Raw genomic sequence first — 23,512 nt, 5'->3', positions numbered from 1 at the left:
TTAGAAGCACTTGCGGTGAACGATGGAAGGACCGCTCTCGTCGTACTCTTGCTTTGAGATCCACATTTGCTGGAAGGTGGAGAGGGATGCGAGAATGGAACCACCGATCCAGACCGAGTACTTGCGCTCGGGGGGAGCGATGATCTTGACCTTCATGGAGGAAGGAGCAAGAGCGGTGATCTCCTTTTGCATACGGTCGGAGATGCCAGGGTACATGGTGGTACCACCAGACTAGTTTGACTGTCAGTCTTCGGTAGTATAAGAAAGAAAGAAAAAACACATACCATGACAATGTTGCCGTACAGATCCTTTCTGACGTCGACATCGCACTTCATAATGGAGTTGAAGGTAGTGACGTGGATACCGCCAGACTCGAGACCGAGCACGGAAGGCTGGAAGAGAGCCTCGGGGGCACGGAAACGCTCGTTGCCAATGGTGATGACCTGACCGTCGGGAAGCTCGTAGGACTTCTCGAGGGAAGAGCTCTGGCTGGCGGTCTGGATCTCTTGCTCAAAGTCGAGAGCGACGTAGCAGAGCTTCTCCTTAATGTCACGGACGATTTCGCGCTCGGCGGTGGTGGAGAAGGTGTAACCACGCTCGGCGAGGATCTTCATCAGGTAGTCGGTCAAGTCACGACCAGCCATATCAACACGCGAGATGGCGTGGGGGAGGGCGAAACCCTCGTAGATGGGGACGACGTGAGTGACACCGTCACCGGAGTCGAGCACGATACCGGTGGTACGACCGGAGGCGTAGAGAGAAAGAACGGCCTGGATGGAGACGTAGAATGCAGGTGCGTTGAAGGTCTCGAAGACAATCTGGGTCATCTTCTCACGGTTGGACTTGGGGTTGATGGGAGCCTCAGTCAGGAGGACGGGGTGCTCCTCGGGTGCAACACGGAGCTCGTTGTAGAAGGTGTGGTGCCAAATCTTCTCCATGTCGTCCCAGTTGGTGACAACACCGTGCTCGATGGGGTATCTGAGAGTGAGGATACCACGCTTGGACTGTGCCTCATCACCGACATATGAATCCTTCTGGCCCATACCGATCATGATACTGCAGGAAAAGCATTGTGAGTAAAAGTTGGATGGTGAAGCCTCACTGCGCCACTCTGAGAGCTACAGGAGGAGAAAGGAGAAAAGGAGAAAAGAAGAGAGAAAGGCGTACCCATGATGGCGAGGACGACCGACAATAGAAGCTGCGATGCATCAGCAAAATCCACTTGATATTTTTCGAATATCGTCGTCATAGGACGAGCTCGAAGTGAGGGGTGTTGTTGACTTACGGAAAACAGCTCGGGGCGCATCGTCACCGGCGAAACCGGCCTTGCACATACCCGAACTACAGAGATATCATGTCAGTCTGGAGCTCTTTGCTGCTTGTTTGGCGCTTCGTCCGGCGAGTTGTAGCTTTGCTGGGTGGTGGGTGGCGGCCCAATTCAAGCTCCGCGGCACGACACCCCTCCCCCTTCTACACCTCTCCGGGACGAGCGGAGACGGCCGTTTTCTTACCCATTGTCAATAACGAGAGCTGCGACTTCCTCTGTAGACACGCGACAAAAGTCAGCAAATTCCTCGGGTGCAATTTTGGGTGGCGATGGAGGCTCCGATGCTCGAAATCGAGACGTGTTTCCTCGAAGCGGGCGGGGGCGGCGGCGTCGTTGTGTTTGGGAGACTAACCTTCCATTGTGACTGGAGTTGTGATGCGTTAGATTCGTGAAATTAAAATGTGAAGAAGAAGACGAGGTCTAATGGAAGCAGCAAGGAATTAGAGCTGCAAGGCAAATGGAGATGTCGAGGTGGAGTTGTCGATGGGAAGAGGTCAAGAACGAGGAACAGGAACAGGAAGGAGGAACAGCTGTCGTCGTGCGGTGAGGGATTGAGAGGGAAGGCGACGCACAGCCCACCTCACCAAAGGGAAAGAGCCGACCAACGACAAACTCACTAGACTTGTTTAGGAAACGGCCACCCAGCCCCCAGTTGTACTGCAATCAACGCGACCGACCGATTGACGACACGACCTGATGGATGACAGTGGCAGCGATGTTGCGTCCTCTGTGCTTCTTGTTTTGATTGATGGGATTGATCGATGCTGTATCCTGTTGGCCCGAGCCGCTTGCACCGCTATTGTACAGTACTTTCCACAGCAAGACTTGATTTGCTTTTTCCGAAGTCATGTAATATTGCAGTTGTGGTCTTTGAACAACATGAACATTTTCTTCCCGTATCATATCACGTATGCATCTATATATACCGTACTTCCATCGAGGAATACTGTAGCCTTGCAGTGCTCGCGCACCACCGAACGCGCGGCATTCCCATGTCCTCTCTCGAATCCTCTATATAAACGAGCGTGATAACCTAATGATGGGGTGGCCACAGACACGACGCCAAGACCACATTGGCAAGCCGCTCGGTGGCGCAACAACGCGACCAGACCAGACATGGTTCAATCTCTTGTAAATGCCTTAGGGAGAAGAGAGCGAAGAAGAGGGGTCGAGTGGTCGCTTGTTTGCCAGACTTTGTTTCTGCCCCATCTCGCCGCCATGTAAGCGGCGTGTCCGGCTAGAATCCTACGTCTAAAACCAAGGTCTCACTTGGAACAAGATCATTTCCAACGAGATGAGGATCACGATCGTGTAAGATGGGTGAGGCCAGATGCTGTAGAGTTCCATCATCATGCTGTACTTGCTGTAGCGCGTTTACACCGTCCCTGTGCTTGTGTGATGAGGACCTGAGCCAACCTGAGTCCCAAGGTTCAAGTCACGCCAACCACACTGTCGTCATTGCTCCAAAACACGCAACTGTGCAAAACGTCCTGGACGTGGGCAGACGTGAACCGTGATGGTTGAGTCGGGGGCTCAACACTGGATCTTTGTACTGCTATGACATATTCGTAAATGAACAGTCGAGGCATCTGCTTAATTACATTGTCTTTCCTGAACGACTCACTTTGCGGTAGAGCTACTTCGTGCTCGAGTCACATCACGTGCTTTGACCTCTTGGAGGGGTCGTTGAGTGCGTAGAAGCACAGAAGCGTGGGGTAAATTGCACATGGAAGCATGCGCAGCAGGTGTGATGTTATTTTTAATTCAGGAGTAAGCCTGACTTTTGATTGGACTACTATTGCACGGTGGATGAACCACATTTACCTGTCTGGTGCATTTCTGCAGTAGAGTGTACGGAGATGCAGCTACTGTATGCAGCACCAATAAGTCGCCCCTGGGGCCAAGTGGATGGAGCAGGTTGAACGTCTAGACGAAGACGAAACTTCGCGAAGGAAACCCCGCCATCTCGAAGGACAAGGGCAAGGTATTGTACTAGGTAGCTAGAGCGAGATTGCTGGGGCTTGTGTTTGTTGCCTCAGGCATACCAAGAAGGGTTGACGAGGAAGGACCGCCATCATGATGGGTCGTATATCTTTCGACCACAAGCGATGCAGTCCTCAGGATGCAGCTACGTTCCTTACCAACATGCAGAAGATATGGGGAGAAGAAGAGAAAAGAAGAAGAGAATCTGACGTGAATTTATATGGATGCCTAACGTGACTCCTCAGACCTCAGGGAGTACTTTGAGCACTCTCCGGAGAGCTCGGATGTGAGCCGCGACGCAGCGGCGACTTAGCAGTCGTGCGCATGACTCGACCCAAATTTGTTCTTGATACCTACCTTACTTACTTCCTGTGCTTCTTCTCCTTGCTGTAGGGGGCTTTCGAGCAGAATTGTGAACAAACAGAACAGAGAACAGAGAACATGTATGGTCTCAGTGCCCGTCCCTCTTGGACACTGTTCCTACTGACTGCAGAAGTCATTCAACGGTGAACACGTGTATCAGCTAGGACTTTTGATCACAGCGTGCGCGCGAGCGTACATTTCGGGACATTTGATGAGGATATCACGCGACTCGACATGGTTTCTCATTTGCTGCCAGGTCTACAGCACAGCGATAGGAGAGGAGTAGGACGAAGGAGAGGAAGGATAGATTCACGCTAGACCCCGCGTTTCACAAGCGCCTAGCGGCGGGAGATTCGCCGCAGGGTCCGATGGTTCTTTCTTTCCCAAAAAATGTCTGGCGTAAGCGTGAGGAAGGCACGGCAAAGCAGGGGAACAGAAGAGGAAGGAGAGACAAAACTTGTAGAACAAATCTTCTTTTTCTCTTGTTCATCCCTTCATCCATCTACATCCACAAAATGCCCAAATTCGTGCCGCGGCAGCGCAAACACAAAGTCAAGGCGCGCGAAGCCGCTGCGAAGAACAAACATGCTCAGATGACAGAAGCACCGCCAGAGGCCAACGAGGTCGAGATCCTGCCGCAGACCCAGAGCGCCAGAGAAGAGAAGAGGAGCAGACTCCGCGATGAGTTGCGCGCTCAGCAGGCCCAGCCCACGATATCGTCCAAGAAGAGAAAGAGACTGGACAAGTACATCGACAACAAATTGAAAAAGGAAGAGAACCTCGAGTTGATCAAGAAGCTCGCCGCCCACAAGGTCGACACTTCGCTGTTCGCCAGTTCGAAGAAGCTGGGCAGAGGTGGAGAGAGTGCGAGGGAGAGGCTCGAGAGGGCACTGAGAGAAAAAGAGGCAGGAATCAATGTCGAGGCCAATGACGCTGTGCTTTTCGAACAGAGACCGACGCCGAGAGAGGAGGAGCTGCAGCAGTTGATGGAAGAAGAAGCCGACGACGGCGACGACGACGATGACAACAGCGATGATGGGGAGATGCAGGTACAGACGTGTCCTGCACCTGCCTCAACTTCAGCTACAGCGGCTGGCTCAGGCGGACTCTTCGGCAACAGCGGGGGTCTCTTCGGCAGCGGCCTCAAGCGTCCCCTCGACGTTGACGAGTCGGGGAAGCCAATCATCCAGAAGCGAAAGAGAAGAAAGACGGCAAAGAAAGCGGTGATACAAGAGCCGGAATGGGAAGGCTTCACCTCCAACGAGGATGATGACGATGAAGAGGGAGACAACGATGACGACGACGACGACGACGACGATGACAGGATACACCACGACGACGAGAACGGCGACGAGGACGACAGCGAAAACGACAACTTCGACGATGAAATCTACTACGAGCAAAAGGCCGACGACGACCAAGACACAGACGTCGAGCAATACTCCAACGACGAAGACAGCGAAGATTCAGATTTCGAGTCAGAGTCATCCGAGTCTGATGGCGATTCGCCTGTATCGAAGCCCCGTTCCAGCGCTTTCAAGGCGTGGGCGACGCAGCAGCGCAACCAAGCCGTCGGCTTCGTCCCCTCGAATGCAATCGATTCTCACCTCGCTCATCCTCAGAAACCCACCAACTTTGTGCCTCGGGCGCCGTCTCCGGAGAATCTCCCTCCTGAGCTGACTGTGCCGACCACTGCCTCTACACACGACAATCGTCCAGCCGTCAGCGTCGTCGTGCCCCGAACCCCCGAGATCCAGAAAGCCCGTCTGAACCTGCCTGTGGTGCAAGAAGAACAGAAGATCATCGAGGCCATTCACCACAACAACGTCATCGTTGTCTGGGGTGCCACTGGTTCCGGTAAAACGACCCAAGTCCCTCAGATGATGTTCGAGAGCGGCTACGGAAGCAGCATCGGCACGCCGACCACTGCCCAGGACGCAAGCAAAGCCGATAGGACGAGAGGCATGATTGGTGTCACGCAACCACGAAGAGTCGCCGCAGTGAGTGTCGCCGAGCGAGTCGCCACCGAACTCTGTGACATGAAGAACAGAGTCGGTTACCAGATCCGCTTCGACACCTCCGTCTCCAAGAACACCGCCATCAAGTTCATGACTGACGGTATCCTGCTGCGTGAGATTGCCAACGACTTCATCTTGTCTCGCTACTCCGCCATTGTCATTGACGAGGCGCACGAGCGATCCGTCAACACCGACATTCTTATTGGTATGATGAGTCGTATTGTCCATCTCAGAGCCCAGATGGCCCGAGAGGATCCCGACAGATACTACCCGCTCAAGCTCGTCATCATGAGTGCCACTTTGCGCATCGAGGACTTTACCAAGAACGAGAGACTCTTCAGGCAGGGACCGCCTCCGATTGTCAAGGCCGAAGGTCGACAATTCCCTGTCACTGTCCACTTTTCACGACGCACGAACCGCGATTACCTGGACGAAATGTTCAACAAGGTCTCCAGAGGTCACAAGAAGCTGCCGTCCGGTGGGATGCTCATTTTCCTCACTGGCCAAAACGAGATCGTCGCTCTGGCCAAGCGGCTGCGGAATGCTTTCCCTTCTGATACTGGTACCCAGACCAAGCCACCGGGTATGCGTGTCTCGGCGCAAGATGTACCACTCGAGGTCGAGGACATGGACGCCTCAAACCCTTCGCTACCCGCCAGCGGTCTCGACGACGATGGCTCCGACGATGAAATCACAGGTCTGGACGACGATGAAGACGAGGACGAATTCGACATTGAGGGCGAAGAATCCGCCACTTCTCTTAAAGTGCACGTTCTTCCTCTATATTCCCAATTGCCGACCAAGGAGCAGCTACGCGTGTTCGAGGAGCCTCCTGAAGGCTCTCGTCTGATTGTGCTAGCAACCAACGTGGCGGAAACATCCTTGACCATCCCTGGTGTTCGCTACGTCTTTGATTGCGGTAGATCAAAAGAGAAAAAATACGAGGCTTCGACAGGCGTGCAGACCTTCGAGGTTGGCTGGATCAGCAAAGCAAGTGCTTCGCAGAGATCCGGACGTGCCGGTCGTACAGGACCCGGTCACTGCTACAGACTCTACTCTTCGGCTGTCTACGAACGTGACTTTGAAGAGTACGCCATACCGGAGATCCTGCGCTCTCCTATAGAAGGTGTTGTATTGTCACTGAAGAACATGGACATCCAGACCGTGGTCAACTTCCCTTTCCCCACCCCACCTGATCGACAAGCGCTCGCAAAGGCCGAGAAGCTTCTGACTTATATGGGAGCCATCGACTCGAGAGGCAAGATCACAGATGCAGGCAAAGAGCTTGCTGCTTATCCTCTCAGTCCTCGTTTCGCGCGTATGCTTCTGCTCGGTCAGCGGTACAACCTCGCTGCTCACGCTACCGCCCTTGTGGCCGCACTCGCTGTTCCCGAGCTTTTCATCCCACAGAACCAGTACAACACCGACGCCAACAAGGCCGACTCATCCGACGAAGATTCTGACAGCGACGTCGAAAGACCCATCAGGACAGAGGCAGACAATCTGGCGGCGTCTGCAGCAGAGATGAAGCGCAAAGCCTACGGAAAGGCACAAGCCGTGCTTTCTCGCTGGGACGACAAGTCGGATGCGATGAAGCTGCTCACCACCATTGCCGTCTACTCCATGTCCAAGTCTCCCGCACAGTTCTGCCAAGACTACTTTGTGCGCGAGAAAGCGATGAAGGAAGCCGCGCAGCTACGCGTGCAGCTCGCAGCCATCGTGCGATCTCAGTCGCGAACGGCAAACGATGCGGCTTTGGCCAAGCTCTCCCCGCCAGACGAGAAGCAGCGCAGCATCCTCAAACAGCTCGTCGCCGCCGGCTTCATAGACCAAGTCGCCATCCGCTCGGACCTGCTCAAGGACGACGCCAACGTCTACGGCCGCAAGCCACGCCGCGCCATCGAAGTCGCCTACCGGACTCTTTTCGCATCCCACGAAGTCGAGTTCAGCAACAGAAACCTAACACCCGAAGACCGCGAACTGCAAAAGCTAGTCTACGTGCATCCGTCATCCGTCCTCGCCCATCTCTCCGTCAAGGAGCTGCCAGACTACATCATCTACTCGCACCTCTCGCGCTCCACACCCTCGACAATCGAGGGCTCCAAGCAGCCGCGCACGAGAATGCACCCCCTAACAAACGCCACGGCCAAGCAACTCGCCAACCTCGCCGACGGCACGCCGCTGCTCGAAGTCGGCAAACCCATCGGCAAGATCGAGACCATGCCGCGAGGTCCCGACGGCAGAGAGAGGAGACAGTGCTGGGTGGGATTATCGCTGAAGGGCGGAGAGGGCATGTCGCCGTGGCCCGTGGGCGCACGCAAAGTCATCCAGAAGAGAGTAGGCGGCGTGTGGGAGAACGAGAGCATTGTCGCTGCGTGATATCCACGTGTACATATGTAAAGATATATACGAGCACTTGATCCCATCAGCAGTAAACAGTCCTGCGCGGACGGCGCCACTGCGTGGAGCTTTCCGCCCCCTTCTGTGAGTCTATACTCGACCCCAGTCGACGGTAGATTGTCCTACGCGGACGGCGCCACTGCGTGGAGCCTTCCCTTGGTCCCTCCGACTCCATCGGCTGAAATAGGCTTATCGAGTGTCACACTGTACCATAACTACCTGCGGCTCTCCATCAATTGACATTCAAGTCATAAGTGTATGGCCAGCAGATAGTCCTACGCGAACAGTGATTGATGAGTATAGTAAGGTACGGTTGCCGAGGCAGGGTGTTTCACTGTAATGGCATCTTTGCAACGAAGGGAAGGCTGGGCGCAGGGTAGTGTAGGTAGCCAGAGTGAGGTGTGCCCACTCGGCTGCTGCGTAAGGGGTGGGACGAGGCGCAGGATTGTTTACTGCTCATAGGACGGAGGGTTTATTATATTGAAGCACGTGAAGGCAAGGTGAGGTACCTTATGTTGTATGACTCGGCGCAAGTGTTTCCCGAGGGGGATGCAGTGTCATGTGCTGTGACGTCACTGTGCGAGAAGATATCAGCAGACGGAGGCGAAACTCAAGGATGGGACTCAACGTGAACGCGAAGAAAAGAAAAACAAGTGGATTGTATTGTGGGTATTACTAAGTAGAAAGACAAGGTCTTCTTGCTGTAAGTCGAAGTGTTGGTCGTGTGAGTCTCGTGCATAAAGAATAAGTCATCGTGGCTTCCCTAATTCGTCAATTTCCACCACCTCCTCCTCCTCCTCCTCCTCCTCCTCCTCCTCCTCCTCCTGGCCGCTGGCTCCGCCACTCCAATCTCCCTTCCTTTTCCTCTCATCACACCCGTTGCTTGAAGTCGTGGACCGCAGTCACGATGGCTCCCTCGGACGAAAAGAAAGACATTATCATCATCGGCGGCGGCATCGTCGGCTGCACGAGCGCCTACTTCCTCACGCACCACCCGTCCTACGACGCCTCCAAGCACCGCATCACCCTGCTCGAAGCCACCAAGATCGCCGGTGGCGCCAGTGGCAAAGCTGGAGGTCTGCTGGCTCTCTGGGCATACCCGTCGAGCATCGTGCCTCTGAGCTACCGGCTGCACAAGCAACTCGCCGACGAGCACGACGGCGTCGAGAGATGGGGATACCGCGCAGTCCATTGCGGACAGGTCGACTGCAAGGGCCGACACCTGCAGTCAGAAAAGGACACAGACACGGTGGCGAACAAGACTGGAGAGATGGACGGAGACAACGAGACGGCAAAGAAGCGCCGCGTGAGTCTGGAGAAGCGAGACGCAAGGGCGCTGGGCGAGCTGCGCGCGGCTGGAGTGCCCTCGGATCTCGACTGGGTGGATGCGGATTGCCTGCGCGTGTACGACGAGATGGGCGATCCGAGCACGACTGCCCAAGTTCATCCTTATCACTTCACTACAGCCATGGCAGAGCTGGCAGCGGCCAAGGGAGCTGACATGCGCGTCGGAGCAGCCGTCAAGGACATTCAGTATTCCGACGATGGCAAGTCCGTCACAGGCATCACCTATCACGACAGGAACAGCGGAGAGAAAGTCCAGCTGCCGGCCACAGACATCATCATCAGTGCGGGACCGTGGACTCGCTCCGTGTATCCCGATGCACCAATCAGCGCTCTGCGAGCCCACAGTGTGACCATCCGTCCTTCGCGAGAAGTCAGCGCCTACGCTCTGTTCACTCAGATCAAGCTTCCAGCAGGCTTCGGTCTCGAGCCGCCACAGGCAGCTAAGAAGGGCCGCTCCTCGACAGGCTCAATAGTCTCTCCCGAGATCTACGCGCGGCCTAAGAATGAAGTCTACGCCTGCGGTGAAGGCGACCGAGAAGTCCCCCTGCCGCAATACTCGGACCTGGTCGAAGTGGACGAGGTGCGCTGTCAGGAGATTGTCGACCAAGTAGGCAGCATCTCGGACGAACTACGAGACGGAGAGGTCACCGCCCGCCAGGCTTGTTACTTGCCCAACGTCAGCGCTTCCGGAAGCGGTGGGCCTCTGATCGGCGAGACTGGCGTCAAGGGCCTGTTGATGGCTGCCGGTCACACTTGCTGGGGTATCCAGAACGGACCCGGCACAGGCAAGTTGATCAGCGAGTTTGTGTTTGACGGCAGGGCTACGAGTGCGAAGATTCAGGGGCTGGATCCCAGATTGGTCTTGTAGATGTTGCGCCCTCTTCTTTCTCTTCTACACTACGCTCTCTTTTTCGTTACGTTTTATGCACAAGCGAGACTTGGTATGCCAGACTAAGATATGACATGACATGACCTCTTCAAATCCTCAAAACCTCTCCTCCTCTGCCAACCCCACCTCTGAACAAATCCCCCACCACTTTCCCGCCCAGAATGGTCTCCTTGACGATGCCCTCTACGTGCCGCGGTTCCACTCGTCCGTACCAGATGCCTTTACCTGCTAGTGCATGGTTTGATGCCGACCCCGACTGCGAAAACGAAGGCGGGATGTAAACGATGATGTTTCCCGCGAATTTATGTCCACCGATATGGCTGATCGTGCCGACTCGCGCCTCTAGTTTCCTATCCCCTGTCTTTCCCGCAGCTGCAGCAGCTGCTGGTGGATGTGGAGAGGCAGAAAGAGACGGCGCAGATTTCAACACCGAGACCCCCGCCTCGGACAATTTCTGCTCGAATTCACGCACTAGCAACGGACCCAGGATCCCACATCGCGAGTCTCGCCCTCCGTGTCCGCAGATGAGCACTAGCAGCTCCGACACTGGGCGCGCGGACGGGAACGCAGATTGCAGCGCTGGCTGGCGGACCGGGAGGTCCTCGGGTTTTGTCGGAGAGGCGGTGTTGAGCAGGGGGTGGTGCGAGGGCAGAGAAGAGGGGAGCACGAAGCCTTTTATCAGGGTTTCGAGACTCGCGTCTGTGGTGCTGATGGATGGGATGTACGTGAATGAGGGCAGGACGTATGCGCTGCCTGTCTGCGCTGCATCACTATCACCGCTCTGCCCCACTACAGAAGAAGCCGATGAAGGCGTCGCTTCAAACGACGAATTCGTCAACAGCACATTACTGAACGGATCCGCGAATCTGCCACCCCTGCCCAACAACTTCTTGAGGCCTTGCAACAGATGCGCGTCGTCTTCGTCTTCTATCCGTGATTTCCAGTCCGGCTTGCCAGTGCTGATCAGGACTTGCTCTGTGTAGGGCGCCATGGATCCGTTCAGGGGCGTTTTGTGGTCGATTTCTAGATCGGGTGGCATGGATGTGCAGGAGCATGTTGGGGAGGGGCAGTGGGGGGTTATCTCGAATGGGGGTCGAGGTTTTGGGGCTGCTTGAGAGGGGATTTTGAGGGCTGTTCGCGTCGATGAGGAGTGCCTTTGTTGTGCTGGTAGTAGTCCTGTCGCTGCTGCTGCTGCTCCTTGTGATGCTGTTGATCCAAAGGGTTGCCGTTGCCTTATCGTCGTCGTCGTCGTCACTGCTGCGCGTCTACTCGCTATCCTGAGCGCCGACATTCTTATTCTGCTCTATACACACAAAAACGTCTATGTAGTTCTTTCTCAAAGGGCAAAAAAGGAAACTGAACCGGCGTTTGTATACTTCTATGATAAATCATTAATCGCGAAACCACTCATTTGTTCTTGTTCAGTCCAGTATATCCGGCATCCGACGTCATGCGGATCAAATCACGTACTTTGTTCTACTGTCGCTTTTCCTCCGACAAGCCCGAAGCCGAAGGTCTTAGGCATGTCCGTTATCTCCGAGTTCGAGTCCAACGAGTATCCCCACTTCTGGGGTAGTGCTCTTCTCGCATACTTGGAACATGAATATAAAACAGTGCTGATCAGTAGAACATGTCTCTGATGCGGAGCATGTCCCTCGTAATGCTTGAATGAAACCAATGGTTGCTTGATTCACTAATCGTTGCATCTTAACATCTGCTTTCCCTGCTCGGCGAACATCGCAGTCAACCTCTGATAGAATAACCATCACTCTCTTCCCCGACCAAGAAACAACCCCTTGACTGACCAAAAGGCTTATGTCTGACCTCAACGGTCGATGCAGTGCAGACCGAATCAACAGTCATAGCACCATCACGACTCGGCTCCCGCCGAAGCCTCAGCACAGTCTCATGCTGCGGTCTGCCCTCCCTCAGTCCCGCGCGCGAGTGCATCAACGCCTGCCCGACTTCGACAGACGTGTGATCGAGCATGGCTATCGCTGCCTCGTAGGGCGTGCTGCATATCCCTGTTTCGCAGACGAGGCGGCCGCGTTCGACCAGGATTGCTTGGTAGCCATTTGCTGCTGAGGGGTTTTTGATCATGGCCATGCGCATCCACGGTTGTTGAGGTGGTGAACTCGCGGGATCGTCCGTGCTGGTGAAGAGGGACGAGTGGTCGTGGAGAACTAACAGGTTCGCTGGGCGAGAAACACTCGGTCAGAGTGCTTGTTCTTTGCTAGTATCGTCAGAGAGCTCTCACCGGCTGTGAGGTTCCAGAGCTCTTCTATGCCGAGTGGGGCGTGATGAGATGCATGGGTGGAGTGGGTCATAGTATACTCTGCGAACAGCTGCTCGTGGATATCTTGGAATAGAATAGGCTGTATGGAAACTGCAATGTCCGTCTCACACGTGAAATAGGATCTGGGTGAATGGTCGGGAGTAGGATAGTGACAAGGTAGTCTCAAACAAGATCTCGGGTTGTTCCAAACCAGGACTATCATTTATTATACCGGAGTCACAGGTTGACAAGGCCCCCGCCGCATGAGGATGACCTACATTGTTGATGCCAGCGGGAAAGGCAGGTGCACTGGGTGAGAGTAGTTGGTGGTCCTGCTAGATAAAATACTTTGCTATAAACCCTTCCTGCCAATGACTGAACATGCCAACGTAAGAGCCCACAAGTCAAATCGTCGTATAGACCGCAAGAATACCGTCGCGAACCGGTTATATAACCCGGGTCAAGTCACGACCGAGTCTTCATCGCCACATATATACCATTACTTGTATACCATTACTCGAGCACAGCCATACTTGTGATGGTACATCATTTTGTCTGTGGCGAATAATTCTCGAAGACTCGTGGCGACACGAAACAATGTTTATAGTCAGGCTCATAAAACACATTTTGATTTGGATTCCTCGATGCACTCGGAGTGTAAACCACAATGCATGCCTCTGTACCCGAGCCGGGCCAAGCAGTCTCCAAGTCCTCCTAACCCGCTTGTCGCCTTGGCAATATTGCATCCTACGACATCACCGACCGTCCAAGTACTGTATGTGTTATGAAACAGATGTTCTCGAACAGGCGAGGACACGAATCAAAATTCACTTTCCGCCAACATGTTGTTCACGTAAGCGTTTGTTTTAACAGCGAAAAGAAATTGGTGGACGGAGGTCTGCTTTGACATTAGGTAAATCGTTCAACATCGTCTTTGATTGGCTGTAATATGGCGAAGAAAGGCTAAACCGTGTTCAAACTACGCCACTTTCGGCAGGTGTCGTCAACACCTTTACTTTCGCCTCCTCAAGAGGCTTGGTCTCTTGTCCAAGACAAAGTGTACGTTATGTCTCCCTTGGTAGCTTCACATCCTGTATCCTGGTATGTACGACCTCCGTCTTGAAATCAAGAATCTCACTGCCTTCTTCTGGATACCACACTTTGTTTATACTGTCTTTATCAATGTTTCATGTATGAGTGTCGGAATATGATTGTTCCATACAACTAGATCTTGCACCGCATCCACGCAAATGTGGCACTTTTGATATCGTTACCTCAATAATTTCTGTCTTCGCCCCTGTCCACATGGCTCTCCTACAGCAAACATGGACTCTTACGAAGAAGAACCTCCTCATAGTTCTGGGCCGTCACTGGTTCTCAACGACGGTCCGAGCATTTCTTGCACCGATCATCTTCATGTTCTTCATCTCTTATGCTAAGAACTTCTTCGTGCCCCCATCGGATTTCGGTGTAGGATCGCCTGCTCTACTCAGAACTTTCGCAGATGCACTGGCGGCCTCGACTGGTGGACGGGATACAGTAGTGTTTATCAACAATGGCTTTTCTTCAGGTGACATTGGGGATGTTATTGCCACTTTGTCGTCCACTGTCCAGGCTCGAGGTAAAACTCCAGTGACTGTCAGTGATGATGTCGCCTTACTTGACATCTGCGAGAGTTCTGTACGAGGTGTCTCCCCGTGCTTCGCGGCAGTCAACTTCCACTCTTCCCCTACCCAAGGAGGCAATGTTTGGAATTACACGCTCAGGGCGGATGGATCTCTTGGTTCGAAGATCTATGTCAACAGTGGGACCAATGATGCTGAGATATATGCTCTCCCGCTGCAGCATGCCGTGGACGCAGCAATCGCATCGACCAATGGCGCTACTCTGCCACTACCCAACCAATACCCTTTCACCAGTCAAACAGCCGCAGAACGCGATCGACAAGTGACAAGACTATACATGGGAACGCTCATCTCGATCCTTGGTGTTGCCTACTTTATCGGAATCGTCGGTATTTGTTACCAATTGACCGGTCAGATGGCCATCGAGAGAGAGATAGGCATGTCGTCTCTGATTGAGTCTATGATGCCGAATCCAGCAAGGTGGCAACCGCAAGCAGCGCGTATCCTATCGATGCATCTTGCTTTCGACATACTGTACGCACCAAGTTGGGTCTTAATGGCTGTAATTGACGCAAAGCTCAACTACACCTTCTCAAATACGGGAATCATGGTTGGCTACTTCATCGTCTCTGGATTGGCATTGTCCAGCTGGTCAATCGCATTTGCGAGTCTTTTCAGGAAGGCCCAACTCTCTGGAATTACTGTCACGATTGTATCCATAGTGTTGGCCATCATCGTACAAGTACAGACTCCCGAAGGCACAGGTGGAATAGCAATTCTAAGCTTGATCTTCCCTCCGATGAATTTCGTGCTTTTCATCATATACATGGCCTACTGGCAGAAACGCAGTCTGCCAGCTAAGCTAAGCCAAGGCCCACCTGGAGCACCCTGGAGCTTACCCGGATACGTATTCTTCATCTTTTGCATCATACAGATATTCGCCTATCCATTAATAGGAGCCTTCATCGAGCGCGCATTATATGGAACCGCCTCAAAGGCGAGAAACATGTCATACTCAGCTGCTGATACCGACACCACTGTCACCATAAGGTCTTTGGGCAAACAGTATCCTCCAGGATGGTGGCATCGCAAAGTCTGGTCTCGGCTTCGGAAGTCCAACAAGGAAACAGTCGTGGCTGTTGATGACCTTGACCTCGACATCAGACATGGCGAGATACATGTCCTCTTGGGTGCCAATGGTTCCGGAAAGTCGACTACAATGGATATGCTTGCTGGTCTTCAGACTCCAACAACAGGGTCCATCGACATCAACGCCAAAGGTGTTGGTCTCTGTCCTCAGAAGAACGTGCTCTGGGACGTTCTTACGTGTGAAGAGCATGTGCAAATATTCAACCAATTAAAGACTCTGGACCACAAGGAAAGGGATACGCCAGAGAAGCACAAGACTTTACTGATGTCTTGCGATCTGCCGCACAAGATCAATGCTCGCTCTGAGACGCTATCGGGAGGACAAAAGAGAAAGCTTCAACTCGCCATGATGCTCACCGGTGACTCTGGCGTGTGTCTACTTGACGAAGTCAGTTCCGGCCTCGACCCCCTGTCTCGGAGAAAGATCTGGGACATCCTTCTTGCTGAGCGTGGCAGAAGGTCCATGCTATTCACAACTCACTTCCTCGACGAGGCCGACCTCTTGTCTGACCACATCACTATCCTGAGCAAGGGTCGCAAGGTCGCAGGTGGTTCCGCTGTTGCTTTGAAACACGAACTTGGTGGCGGCTATAGATGCAAGATATACACAGCTGGAGCCGACTTCAAGGAACCAAAAGGATGGGCCGACATGCCAAAGCGTGTGCACTCGGATCACGTTGTCTTTAATCTGCCTGATTCTAGTGCTGCTGCTGCATTCGTTGCACGTCTTGAAGATCTAGGCACCCAAGATTATCGTGTGAGCGGCCCTACTATTGAGGATGTCTTCCTCAAGCTGGCACCGGAGGTGCAAGATGACAAGACTTTGTCAGACGATTCAGATCCGTTGACATCTTTCGCCTCTGTTCAATCCGGCGAGAAGGGTATAGAGCTCGCAAAGGGAAAACGACTCTCAGCCCTGGCTCAAGCCTGGGTTCTCTTCCGCAAACGGTTGACCATTCTTCGTCGTAATTGGTTGCCATACGCCGCCGCTGTTCTCATACCCATTATTACTGGTGGACTCGTCACGCTTTTCCTGCAAGGTTTCAGAGCGTTGTCGTGCTCACCGGATGCTCAAGTCTCGACCTCTGACATTGAATCATTCGAGACTACGACTACACCTGCAAACATACCATATGGGTCCAGTTCTCAAGTACCTGTTGACTTGATTAGTCGTTTATATCCCATGCTGGCCAATTCATTGCGACCTGTAGATTCTCTAGCTGGACTTGAGGCTTATGTCAGGACGAACTACAGCTCTGTCTTTCCAGGAGGATTCTTCGTTGATAGTGCCGGAACCTCCACATTTGCATGGCGTGGCAATTATGCCATAACTTATGCGATCTTTACACAAAATCTGCTGGACAACAGTATCATCGGTAATTTGCCCATCGTCACGGCGTACCAAACCTTTGATGTTCCTTGGGCTCCCGGAGCTGGTGACACTCTTCAGTTCATTCTATACTTTGGCCTGGCCATGTGTGCCTATCCTGGCTTTTTTGCTTTGTATCCCACAAGCGAGCGCATCGGCAAGATCAGAGCTTTGCATTGGTCGAACGGTGTTCGAGCTCTTCCTCTCTGGCTTGCATACACAGTGTATGACTTCGTTTTTGTCCTGATTGTCAGTGTCGTCACCATCATCATGTTTTCTTCGGTGTCCAGCGCGCTGTACAATCCCGGATACCTCTTCGTCGTCTTCTTCCTTTACGGGCTGGCAGCACTCCTGTGCAGCTATGTCATCTCATTGTTTGTCACAAGTCAGCTTGCAGCCTTCGCTTTCGCAGCCGGTATGCAATGCTCGATGTTTTTGATATATTTCGTGGCTTATATGTGTATCATCACATACGCACCGACTGCCAGCATCGACTCCTGGGTTACAATCGCGCACTTCACAGTTTCCATCGTCACCCCGTCCGGAAATCTATTGCGCTCGCTATTGCTCACCTTCAACGAGTTCTCGCTTCTCTGCAGAGGTCGGCATATCGCCTCCTATCCTGGTGATATCAAAGTCTATGGTGGGCCGATTCTTTACCTCATCGTGCAGAGCCTTCTTCTGCTTTTGTTCTTGGTGGCTTATGACAGCGGCTGGAGACCTGGATTCTTGAATAGAAAAGTCAACAAAACGAAAGATGCTGAAGAAAGCGAGTCGGTCGACTCCGAAGTGCATGATGAAGCTGTGCGCGTCGACTCGTGCAATGACGAGTTACGTGTTTCCCATGTCAGCAAAGTCTATGGAGAAAACCTGGCCGTGGATGACATCTCCTTTGGAGTACCGCGAGGACAAATCTTTGCTCTACTGGGACCAAACGGTGCAGGCAAATCTACCACTATTGGTCTCGTCAGGGGCGACACGCATCCCACAGGATCAGAGGGTGACATCTTCATTGAGGATGTTTCCATTGTCAAACATCGTGCCGCAGCTCGTGTCCACGAGGGCGTCTGTCCACAATTTGATGCCATGGACTCCATGACTGCAGAAGAGCACTTGTACTTTTATGCTCGGGCACGCGGTGTTTCCGACGTGAAGTTTAACGTACAGCGCGTCATGCAGGCCGTTGGTCTCACACCATTTCGAGGTCGCATGGCGTCTAAGCTGTCTGGTGGCAACAAGCGGAAACTGAGTCTGGGTATTGCGCTGATTGGAAACCCCACCGTCTTACTTGTTGACGAAGGCAGTTCGGGTATGGATGCTGCGGCGAAACGAATCATGTGGAGAACACTTAACGCAGTATCTGCAGGTCGTAGTCTTGTTCTAACCACCCACTCAATGGAAGAAGCTGATGCTTTGGCCGATAGAGTGGGCATCATGGCTCGCAGAATGCTTGCCCTGGGAACCGCAGATTCGCTGAGAAGCAAACACGGAGACGCGTACTATGTCCATCTGGTCCACAAGGATGCACCTCTGACGTGCGACGAGGACATTGGCGCTATCAAGGGATGGGTCAGAGACACTTTTCCTACAGCGGAGCTCGAAAATCGATCCTTCCATGGTCAGGTAAGGTTCAGCGTCCCCAACCATCACCACGCTCGCCGGCCCGGTGTAAAGAACAGTAACGAGGCAGGCATCGTCGACATAAGATCGGTGTCTTCCCTCAACGACAACGACACGATAAGAGACGAGGATATGACCAAGAAAGAAGCCATGACGAGAACGACACTTATTCCGACCCCAACGAACGACACCGCAAGCACAGACAAGAGACAAAACAGGACCAACAACAGTAACCCAACAATCAGCACTCTCTTCCAATCCCTCGAACAAGCAAAGACAAAGCTAGGAATGGAGTTCTACGCCGTCAGTCAAGCGACTCTCGACCAAGTCTTTCTGAGCATTGTCTCTAAGCATAATGTCCAAGAGGAGGAAAGTCAGGAAAGGGAGGAGAAGCATGGCGGCGCGAAAGGGTGGACCAAGTTCAAGAGGGGTTTCAGGAAGGCGTGGCACGACGCTTGATCGTCTCATCTGCATCATCTTCTGATCTACGAATCTCGGGCGATGTTCTCGGATCTAACGGCGAGCGCAAGACGAAGAGACCAAAGATAACGAACCCGTGACAAAGACATCCAGAGTCTTTTTTCATTTATTCTGACCGGCCTCTATAGGATATTGCGCATATTCATGTATATATTAGCGATTATTGGTCGAGGCAATTCTAGATTTCAACTCGGTCTTGCCATGTAAATACTTCAATTTGATCATCTATGTAAGCATATATCTATCTGAAAGCATCAATAAACGTATAGTCCTCCAGATGCAGAGCGAACGAGAAAGGTTGTATGCTGAGAGTCACAACGTATCATCTGCGCCAAAACGAAAAGCGATTAGGCGCAGAGAAAGCACAAGCTCCATGAAGGAAAGACGCCGAATAAGGAGAATAAGAAGATGGTTCAGTCCTCTCCGATCCATATCGGGTCCTGAACCTTGCCCTTCTCAGATCCGTCTTTCTTCACCGCGCTCTCCTCTTGCACATCGACCTCAAACCCCTTTTTCGTCAATGTCTCTTCACCCATTCCATTCACCTTCTCCTCGCTGTCAACATCGTGAACCACCGTGACATCCCCATCACGATGCTCATCCTCAGTCTTCTCATGATTCCCCTGAGTGCCAATGGTCAAAAACCAAACCAAAACAAGCGACACGCCCGCACACGCGGCCGCGAACCAAAACACAGCCGCATACGGCTGAGTGACCTTATCCTTCGCATAATATGACCCCAGGGACGGGTTCGCGAGCACGGCGTTGAACACCGCCGTGCCAATGCCGTAGCCCACACTCTGGCTCAATTTGCCGACCGTCTGTAATATCGACCCAGCGACAGACTGTTGCGCGCGCGGCATCGAGGACATGACGTACATGTTCGCGACGTTGAATTGCAGATCTGTGCCGATGATGGCGACGACGAGCCCGACGAAGCAGAAGGACCAGTATGTGTCTGTTTGGCGATTCAGGGCGAAGAGCACGAGGGACAGGGCGTAGGCACAGACTCCGCACATCATTAGAAGGCGGTTGCTGACGCGGTGCAGCATCATGGCTGCGAACCCGTTGACGATGATGCTAGTGATCGCCATGGGCAACAAGTGAACTGCGGTCGAGAGCGTTGACATTCCCCAGACAGACTGGAAGAACATAGCTAGGAAGATGGTGGTGACCGGAAAGGACATGGAGCCGAGGACGATGGTTCCCAAGATAAGAGATAGGTTTCGGTCTCTGAGGATAGACATGGGGATCAAGGGATAGGTGGTGTATGTCTCCCAGACGACAAACGCGATGATGGTTACCAGACCGAGGATCAGCAACACTAGGATATACGGAGTTCTCCATCCCTGAGGAGCATTGTCAGTAGACGACAGAGCGACGCAGAACATGCCGATGCCAAATATTGTCAGCAGGACGCCGACAGGATCGAATTGTTTAAGAGTTTCCCAGGTCAATTTCTGCTTGACAGCCGAGTCATTTGGGACAATGAAGAATGCGGTCAAGGTGACGGCAAAATAGATTATGGACAGCACGGTCAGACTGGCTCGAGGACCACCGATGTTGGCGGCGACACCGCTGAAGATGGTGCCAAACACAAACCCGATTGGATTTCCAGCACTCAAGCATGCAAAGGCATAATTCTTTCTCTTGCTGGGCTTCTCGTATATAGCGCCTAATGTGCCCAAAGCCGCAGGCACGGTGCAAGCTGTGGCGAGGCCCATGAAACCATTGAGCACATCGAGAGTGATGGCAGTCTTTGTCGCAGCGGAGCCGAGTGCGAATGAGGAGAAGCAGAACAGAGAGACGAGAAGCAGGAGTTTACGACCGCACACATCGGCGAGTTTTCCGAAAAATAGGAGAAAGGCACCGCCCGCGAGACTTGAATTCCAATCAGGTTGTTTCTCTACGAGAAAGAAGGAGCAAGAACATAAACATACGACGCGGCCGAACTCATCCAGACAATTTCAGCGGTGGTCATGCCGAGTCCCTTGCCTACAAAGGTCGATATCACAGTGACAGTGCCGGCCAGGAAAGACGCCATGGCTATGGACATGGTCACAACCAGCACAAAAAGTGCCTCCTGCACAGTGGACGTGAAACATGCTGGGCGAGCCTCGGGGTCGGGCAGTGAGGGCGCGGATTGTGTGACAGTGAGGGAGACACCCTTTTCATTGAGATGGTTGGTGGTCGACTCCATAGCAAAGTATATATGTACAAGCCACAGGACGATCGAAGATGGTCTAACAAATCGATGATTCCTAATGCCGATGCTGATGATTATGATGATGCGTCCGTGGATCAACAGAAAGGACTTCTGTGCGCGAAGGGGCGCGAACGATAAAACATCGAAGCGACCGCTCTGGCAGCAGGGGTGGCTGCGGTGAGGCCATTTTTCTCCCGCTATTGGGAAAAGAGTCGGCCGGATGCGATGGGGATTGTGTTTGGTTGTGGAAGGAATTCAGAGGAAGGATTCAAGACGAAGGGGGTCGGAGGCTTGGATAGGCGGAAAAACAGACAAGATGCCACCAAATTGGTTAGTGGACGTGACCAACCATACCTCAGAGGGTAAAGCGAGAAGTTTGTTGGAGTGGGGCGCTTAATTAATGAAATTGGAGATAAGAAGATGTGGAGTGAAACAGATGAGACCCCACAGGATCTGATGCATTGACAAGGACCGAGTCATTGAGGCTGAGTGCGTTCGCGGGATCTCCATCAAGATATAGATAACAAAGTGAGAGGTATTTATGTGAGTACTGCTAGATCTATAACTTGACGACTTTCCAAGCGTCGGAGCGTATTTGTGGGAATTGTGACAAGACACCAGCGAGGGGACCCTGGATTTCGCGTCCATCCTTCCACTGTTTGGGTCCAGCCCAGTAGTTGAGAAATCCTTCAGGCCCGGAAACAAATATGATGTTCTGACCTTGCGAAGGAGTTGTAGACGGATGGGGTGAATGATCCTGTTCCTGCCGAGACTGCCGCTGCAGCTGCAACTTTGACGCAACGTCTTTCGGTTTGACAAATGTTCCTTCCTCGTCAACGAAATAATGTACTGTGAGATTGTCGAGACTTGCAAGTTTTAGCGAGTCGAGTTGTCGAACCACGGCATTAGATGAGGCTGCAGAAGAAGCATCATCATTTTTCCGAAACCATGCAGTAAACATATTGCTGGATGTGTTGTTCGTGTCGCTCTTTCCTCCTGTGCAATCCTCTCTCTTCCGATTTGCCCACAAGACGGTCACGTGTGCGGGTGTCTGAGAGTGCTGCAGGGCATGCGCAATCTGCAAGGCAGGAGCGATTCCCGTGCCGCCAGCAAGAAAGACAACTCGCTCAACGTTTGGCGGCAACTCAAACTCGACAGCGGGACCTCTCAGTTCGAGAGTGCCTTGGTCAGGCGTGTTGTGGATATAGTTGGACATTTCTCCCTTGTGCTCTTTCCGAACGAGAAGACGTAGTTTATTATTTTGCAACGGAGCCTCAACGACAGGCGGTAGCGGCGTGTAAGACCTGGCAATTTGCAATTGCGGTTGTTTGATGTCGATACTCCAGACTCCTACTTTACTTGAGTTCCACATGTCGTTGATGGCATCTGTCGTCGCCGACTGCTGCTCCAGAGTGAAAGTGGAACATGTCGACGAGACCTTTTCTTTCTGTACCAGGCGAAATGGCGTGAATGTCGAATTGTTCAGTGAGGTCGACCTCGAGGAAGCGCCAGTAGAGTCGAAGTATGCTGTGTATGCGTACGCAGCGCCACCCAAGAGTAAGATGGGCAAGGCAATCCTCGTGAGATTCGACCCCTTGCGCTGTTGTTGATTTTGAGATTGTGATGATTGTGCTTGTGTCGTTGGTGGCTCTGCAGCTGGCTTTGCGAAAATAGGTTTTACGCCATCGCCGTTCATAGCATCACGGCTCGCATCTTGTAGCGTCCGCTCTTGTCGTCTCAGGGAGTGGTGAACAGTAAATGTTCGCCTTCCTCCTACAGAAGCGAAGGAAGCGACGATGACCCCTTCAAGTCTACTGCTCCCCGTCAGAGTCGAGAGCCGTCTACAATTCCATGGCGGAAACGACGAAGAAAAAGAAGAAGGCGAAAACAGTCGGTACGACTTGATCATAGGACTAGCTGTAGCGGCAGTAGTCTTGTTGATACAACGAGAGTGAGGAACAAGAGGTATCATGTGGAGGACTGCAAAGACTTGGGTATTATTGCTTGTTCGTTGCCTTTCTCTATGTCCTTTTTTCCTTCTCTTATAGGACCGATTCGATCAACTGTTCATCTGGGCAAGTGTTTTGGATTTCTGTGCATCACCTACAATATCTATTTGTTTTTGGTAAATGCCGTCATCAGTATACGGTTTCGTCTCAAGCTGTTTTTTCAGGGTCGAAGCGGAATAGCGCCGGAGTCGAGTTTTGGCCGCCTGCCGAGGCATCAGGGTCGATTAAGGCATCTAGGGTAGATACACCTGGCGGCTCTGCGAACCTTCGGTAGTTTCGCCTTGTTGACGCCGTTCGGGGCTCTTCTCATGTGGGGCAGATGCTGTCTACGGAGTACCAACTGTACTTGTATCTACCTTCCATTTTTTGGCATGGGTCAGCGGGGTACCAGTCGTGCGTTTGATAGCTGGTTTTGGCTGTACATTTGTGCTTCACGCGACAAAAGACGCAGC

The 23,512-nt window shown here is 52.7% G+C and overlaps 8 protein-coding genes across 9 annotated transcripts; 3 read left to right on the top strand and 5 right to left on the bottom strand.

Moving 5' to 3' along the window:
* Nucleotides 1-1,686, bottom strand: AAFC00_005068 (actin; the record flags this gene model as incomplete). The annotated part of the gene is made up of 6 exons (XM_069344800.1): nucleotides 1-231; nucleotides 285-1,056; nucleotides 1,168-1,198; nucleotides 1,286-1,341; nucleotides 1,512-1,542; nucleotides 1,680-1,686. 6 exons carry the CDS (start codon nucleotides 1,684-1,686, stop codon nucleotides 1-3), a joined length of 1,128 nt encoding a protein of 375 aa, XP_069202627.1.
* A 2,502-nt stretch (nucleotides 1,687-4,188) lies between these two features.
* On the top strand, nucleotides 4,189-8,070 carry AAFC00_005067 (uncharacterized protein; the record flags this gene model as incomplete). 2 transcript variants are annotated; one of them, XM_069344799.1, is made up of 1 exon in its annotated part: nucleotides 4,189-8,070. In XM_069344799.1, the coding sequence occupies one exon, from the start codon at nucleotides 4,189-4,191 to the stop codon at nucleotides 8,068-8,070; it is 3,882 nt and encodes a 1,293-aa protein (XP_069202626.1). The 2 variants fall into 2 exon arrangements, with proteins under 2 accessions (XP_069202626.1, XP_069202625.1); XM_069344798.1 differs by having other exon boundaries at nucleotides 7,216-8,070.
* A 928-nt stretch (nucleotides 8,071-8,998) lies between these two features.
* Nucleotides 8,999-10,306, top strand: AAFC00_005066 (uncharacterized protein; the record flags this gene model as incomplete). Its single annotated transcript, XM_069344797.1, has 1 exon — nucleotides 8,999-10,306. The coding sequence occupies one exon, from the start codon at nucleotides 8,999-9,001 to the stop codon at nucleotides 10,304-10,306; it is 1,308 nt and encodes a 435-aa protein (XP_069202624.1).
* A 109-nt stretch (nucleotides 10,307-10,415) lies between these two features.
* AAFC00_005065 (uncharacterized protein) lies at nucleotides 10,416-11,366 on the bottom strand (the record flags this gene model as incomplete). The annotated part of the gene is made up of 1 exon (XM_069344796.1): nucleotides 10,416-11,366. One exon carries the CDS (start codon nucleotides 11,364-11,366, stop codon nucleotides 10,416-10,418), a length of 951 nt encoding a protein of 316 aa, XP_069202623.1.
* A 704-nt stretch (nucleotides 11,367-12,070) lies between these two features.
* Nucleotides 12,071-12,654, bottom strand: AAFC00_005064 (uncharacterized protein; the record flags this gene model as incomplete). Its single annotated transcript, XM_069348598.1, has 2 exons — nucleotides 12,071-12,522; nucleotides 12,585-12,654. 2 exons carry the CDS (start codon nucleotides 12,652-12,654, stop codon nucleotides 12,071-12,073), a joined length of 522 nt encoding a protein of 173 aa, XP_069202622.1.
* A 1,253-nt stretch (nucleotides 12,655-13,907) lies between these two features.
* Nucleotides 13,908-18,824, top strand: AAFC00_005063 (uncharacterized protein; the record flags this gene model as incomplete). The annotated part of the gene is made up of 1 exon (XM_069344795.1): nucleotides 13,908-18,824. One exon carries the CDS (start codon nucleotides 13,908-13,910, stop codon nucleotides 18,822-18,824), a length of 4,917 nt encoding a protein of 1,638 aa, XP_069202621.1.
* Nucleotides 18,825-19,258: 434 nt separating this feature from the next.
* AAFC00_005062 (uncharacterized protein) lies at nucleotides 19,259-21,045 on the bottom strand (the record flags this gene model as incomplete). Its single annotated transcript, XM_069344794.1, has 2 exons — nucleotides 19,259-20,726; nucleotides 20,786-21,045. 2 exons carry the CDS (start codon nucleotides 21,043-21,045, stop codon nucleotides 19,259-19,261), a joined length of 1,728 nt encoding a protein of 575 aa, XP_069202620.1.
* Nucleotides 21,046-21,610: 565 nt separating this feature from the next.
* AAFC00_005061 (uncharacterized protein) lies at nucleotides 21,611-22,747 on the bottom strand (the record flags this gene model as incomplete). Its single annotated transcript, XM_069344793.1, has 1 exon — nucleotides 21,611-22,747. The coding sequence occupies one exon, from the start codon at nucleotides 22,745-22,747 to the stop codon at nucleotides 21,611-21,613; it is 1,137 nt and encodes a 378-aa protein (XP_069202619.1).
* Between the last annotated feature and the right edge of the window lie 765 nt (nucleotides 22,748-23,512).

The sequence above is a fragment of the Neodothiora populina genome, assembly GCF_041146345.1.
Source record: "Neodothiora populina strain CPC 39397 chromosome Unknown canker_contig_5, whole genome shotgun sequence".
Taxonomy (NCBI): domain Eukaryota; kingdom Fungi; phylum Ascomycota; class Dothideomycetes; order Dothideales; family Dothioraceae; genus Neodothiora; species Neodothiora populina.
This window is presented reverse-complemented; position numbering and strand designations above follow the sequence as displayed.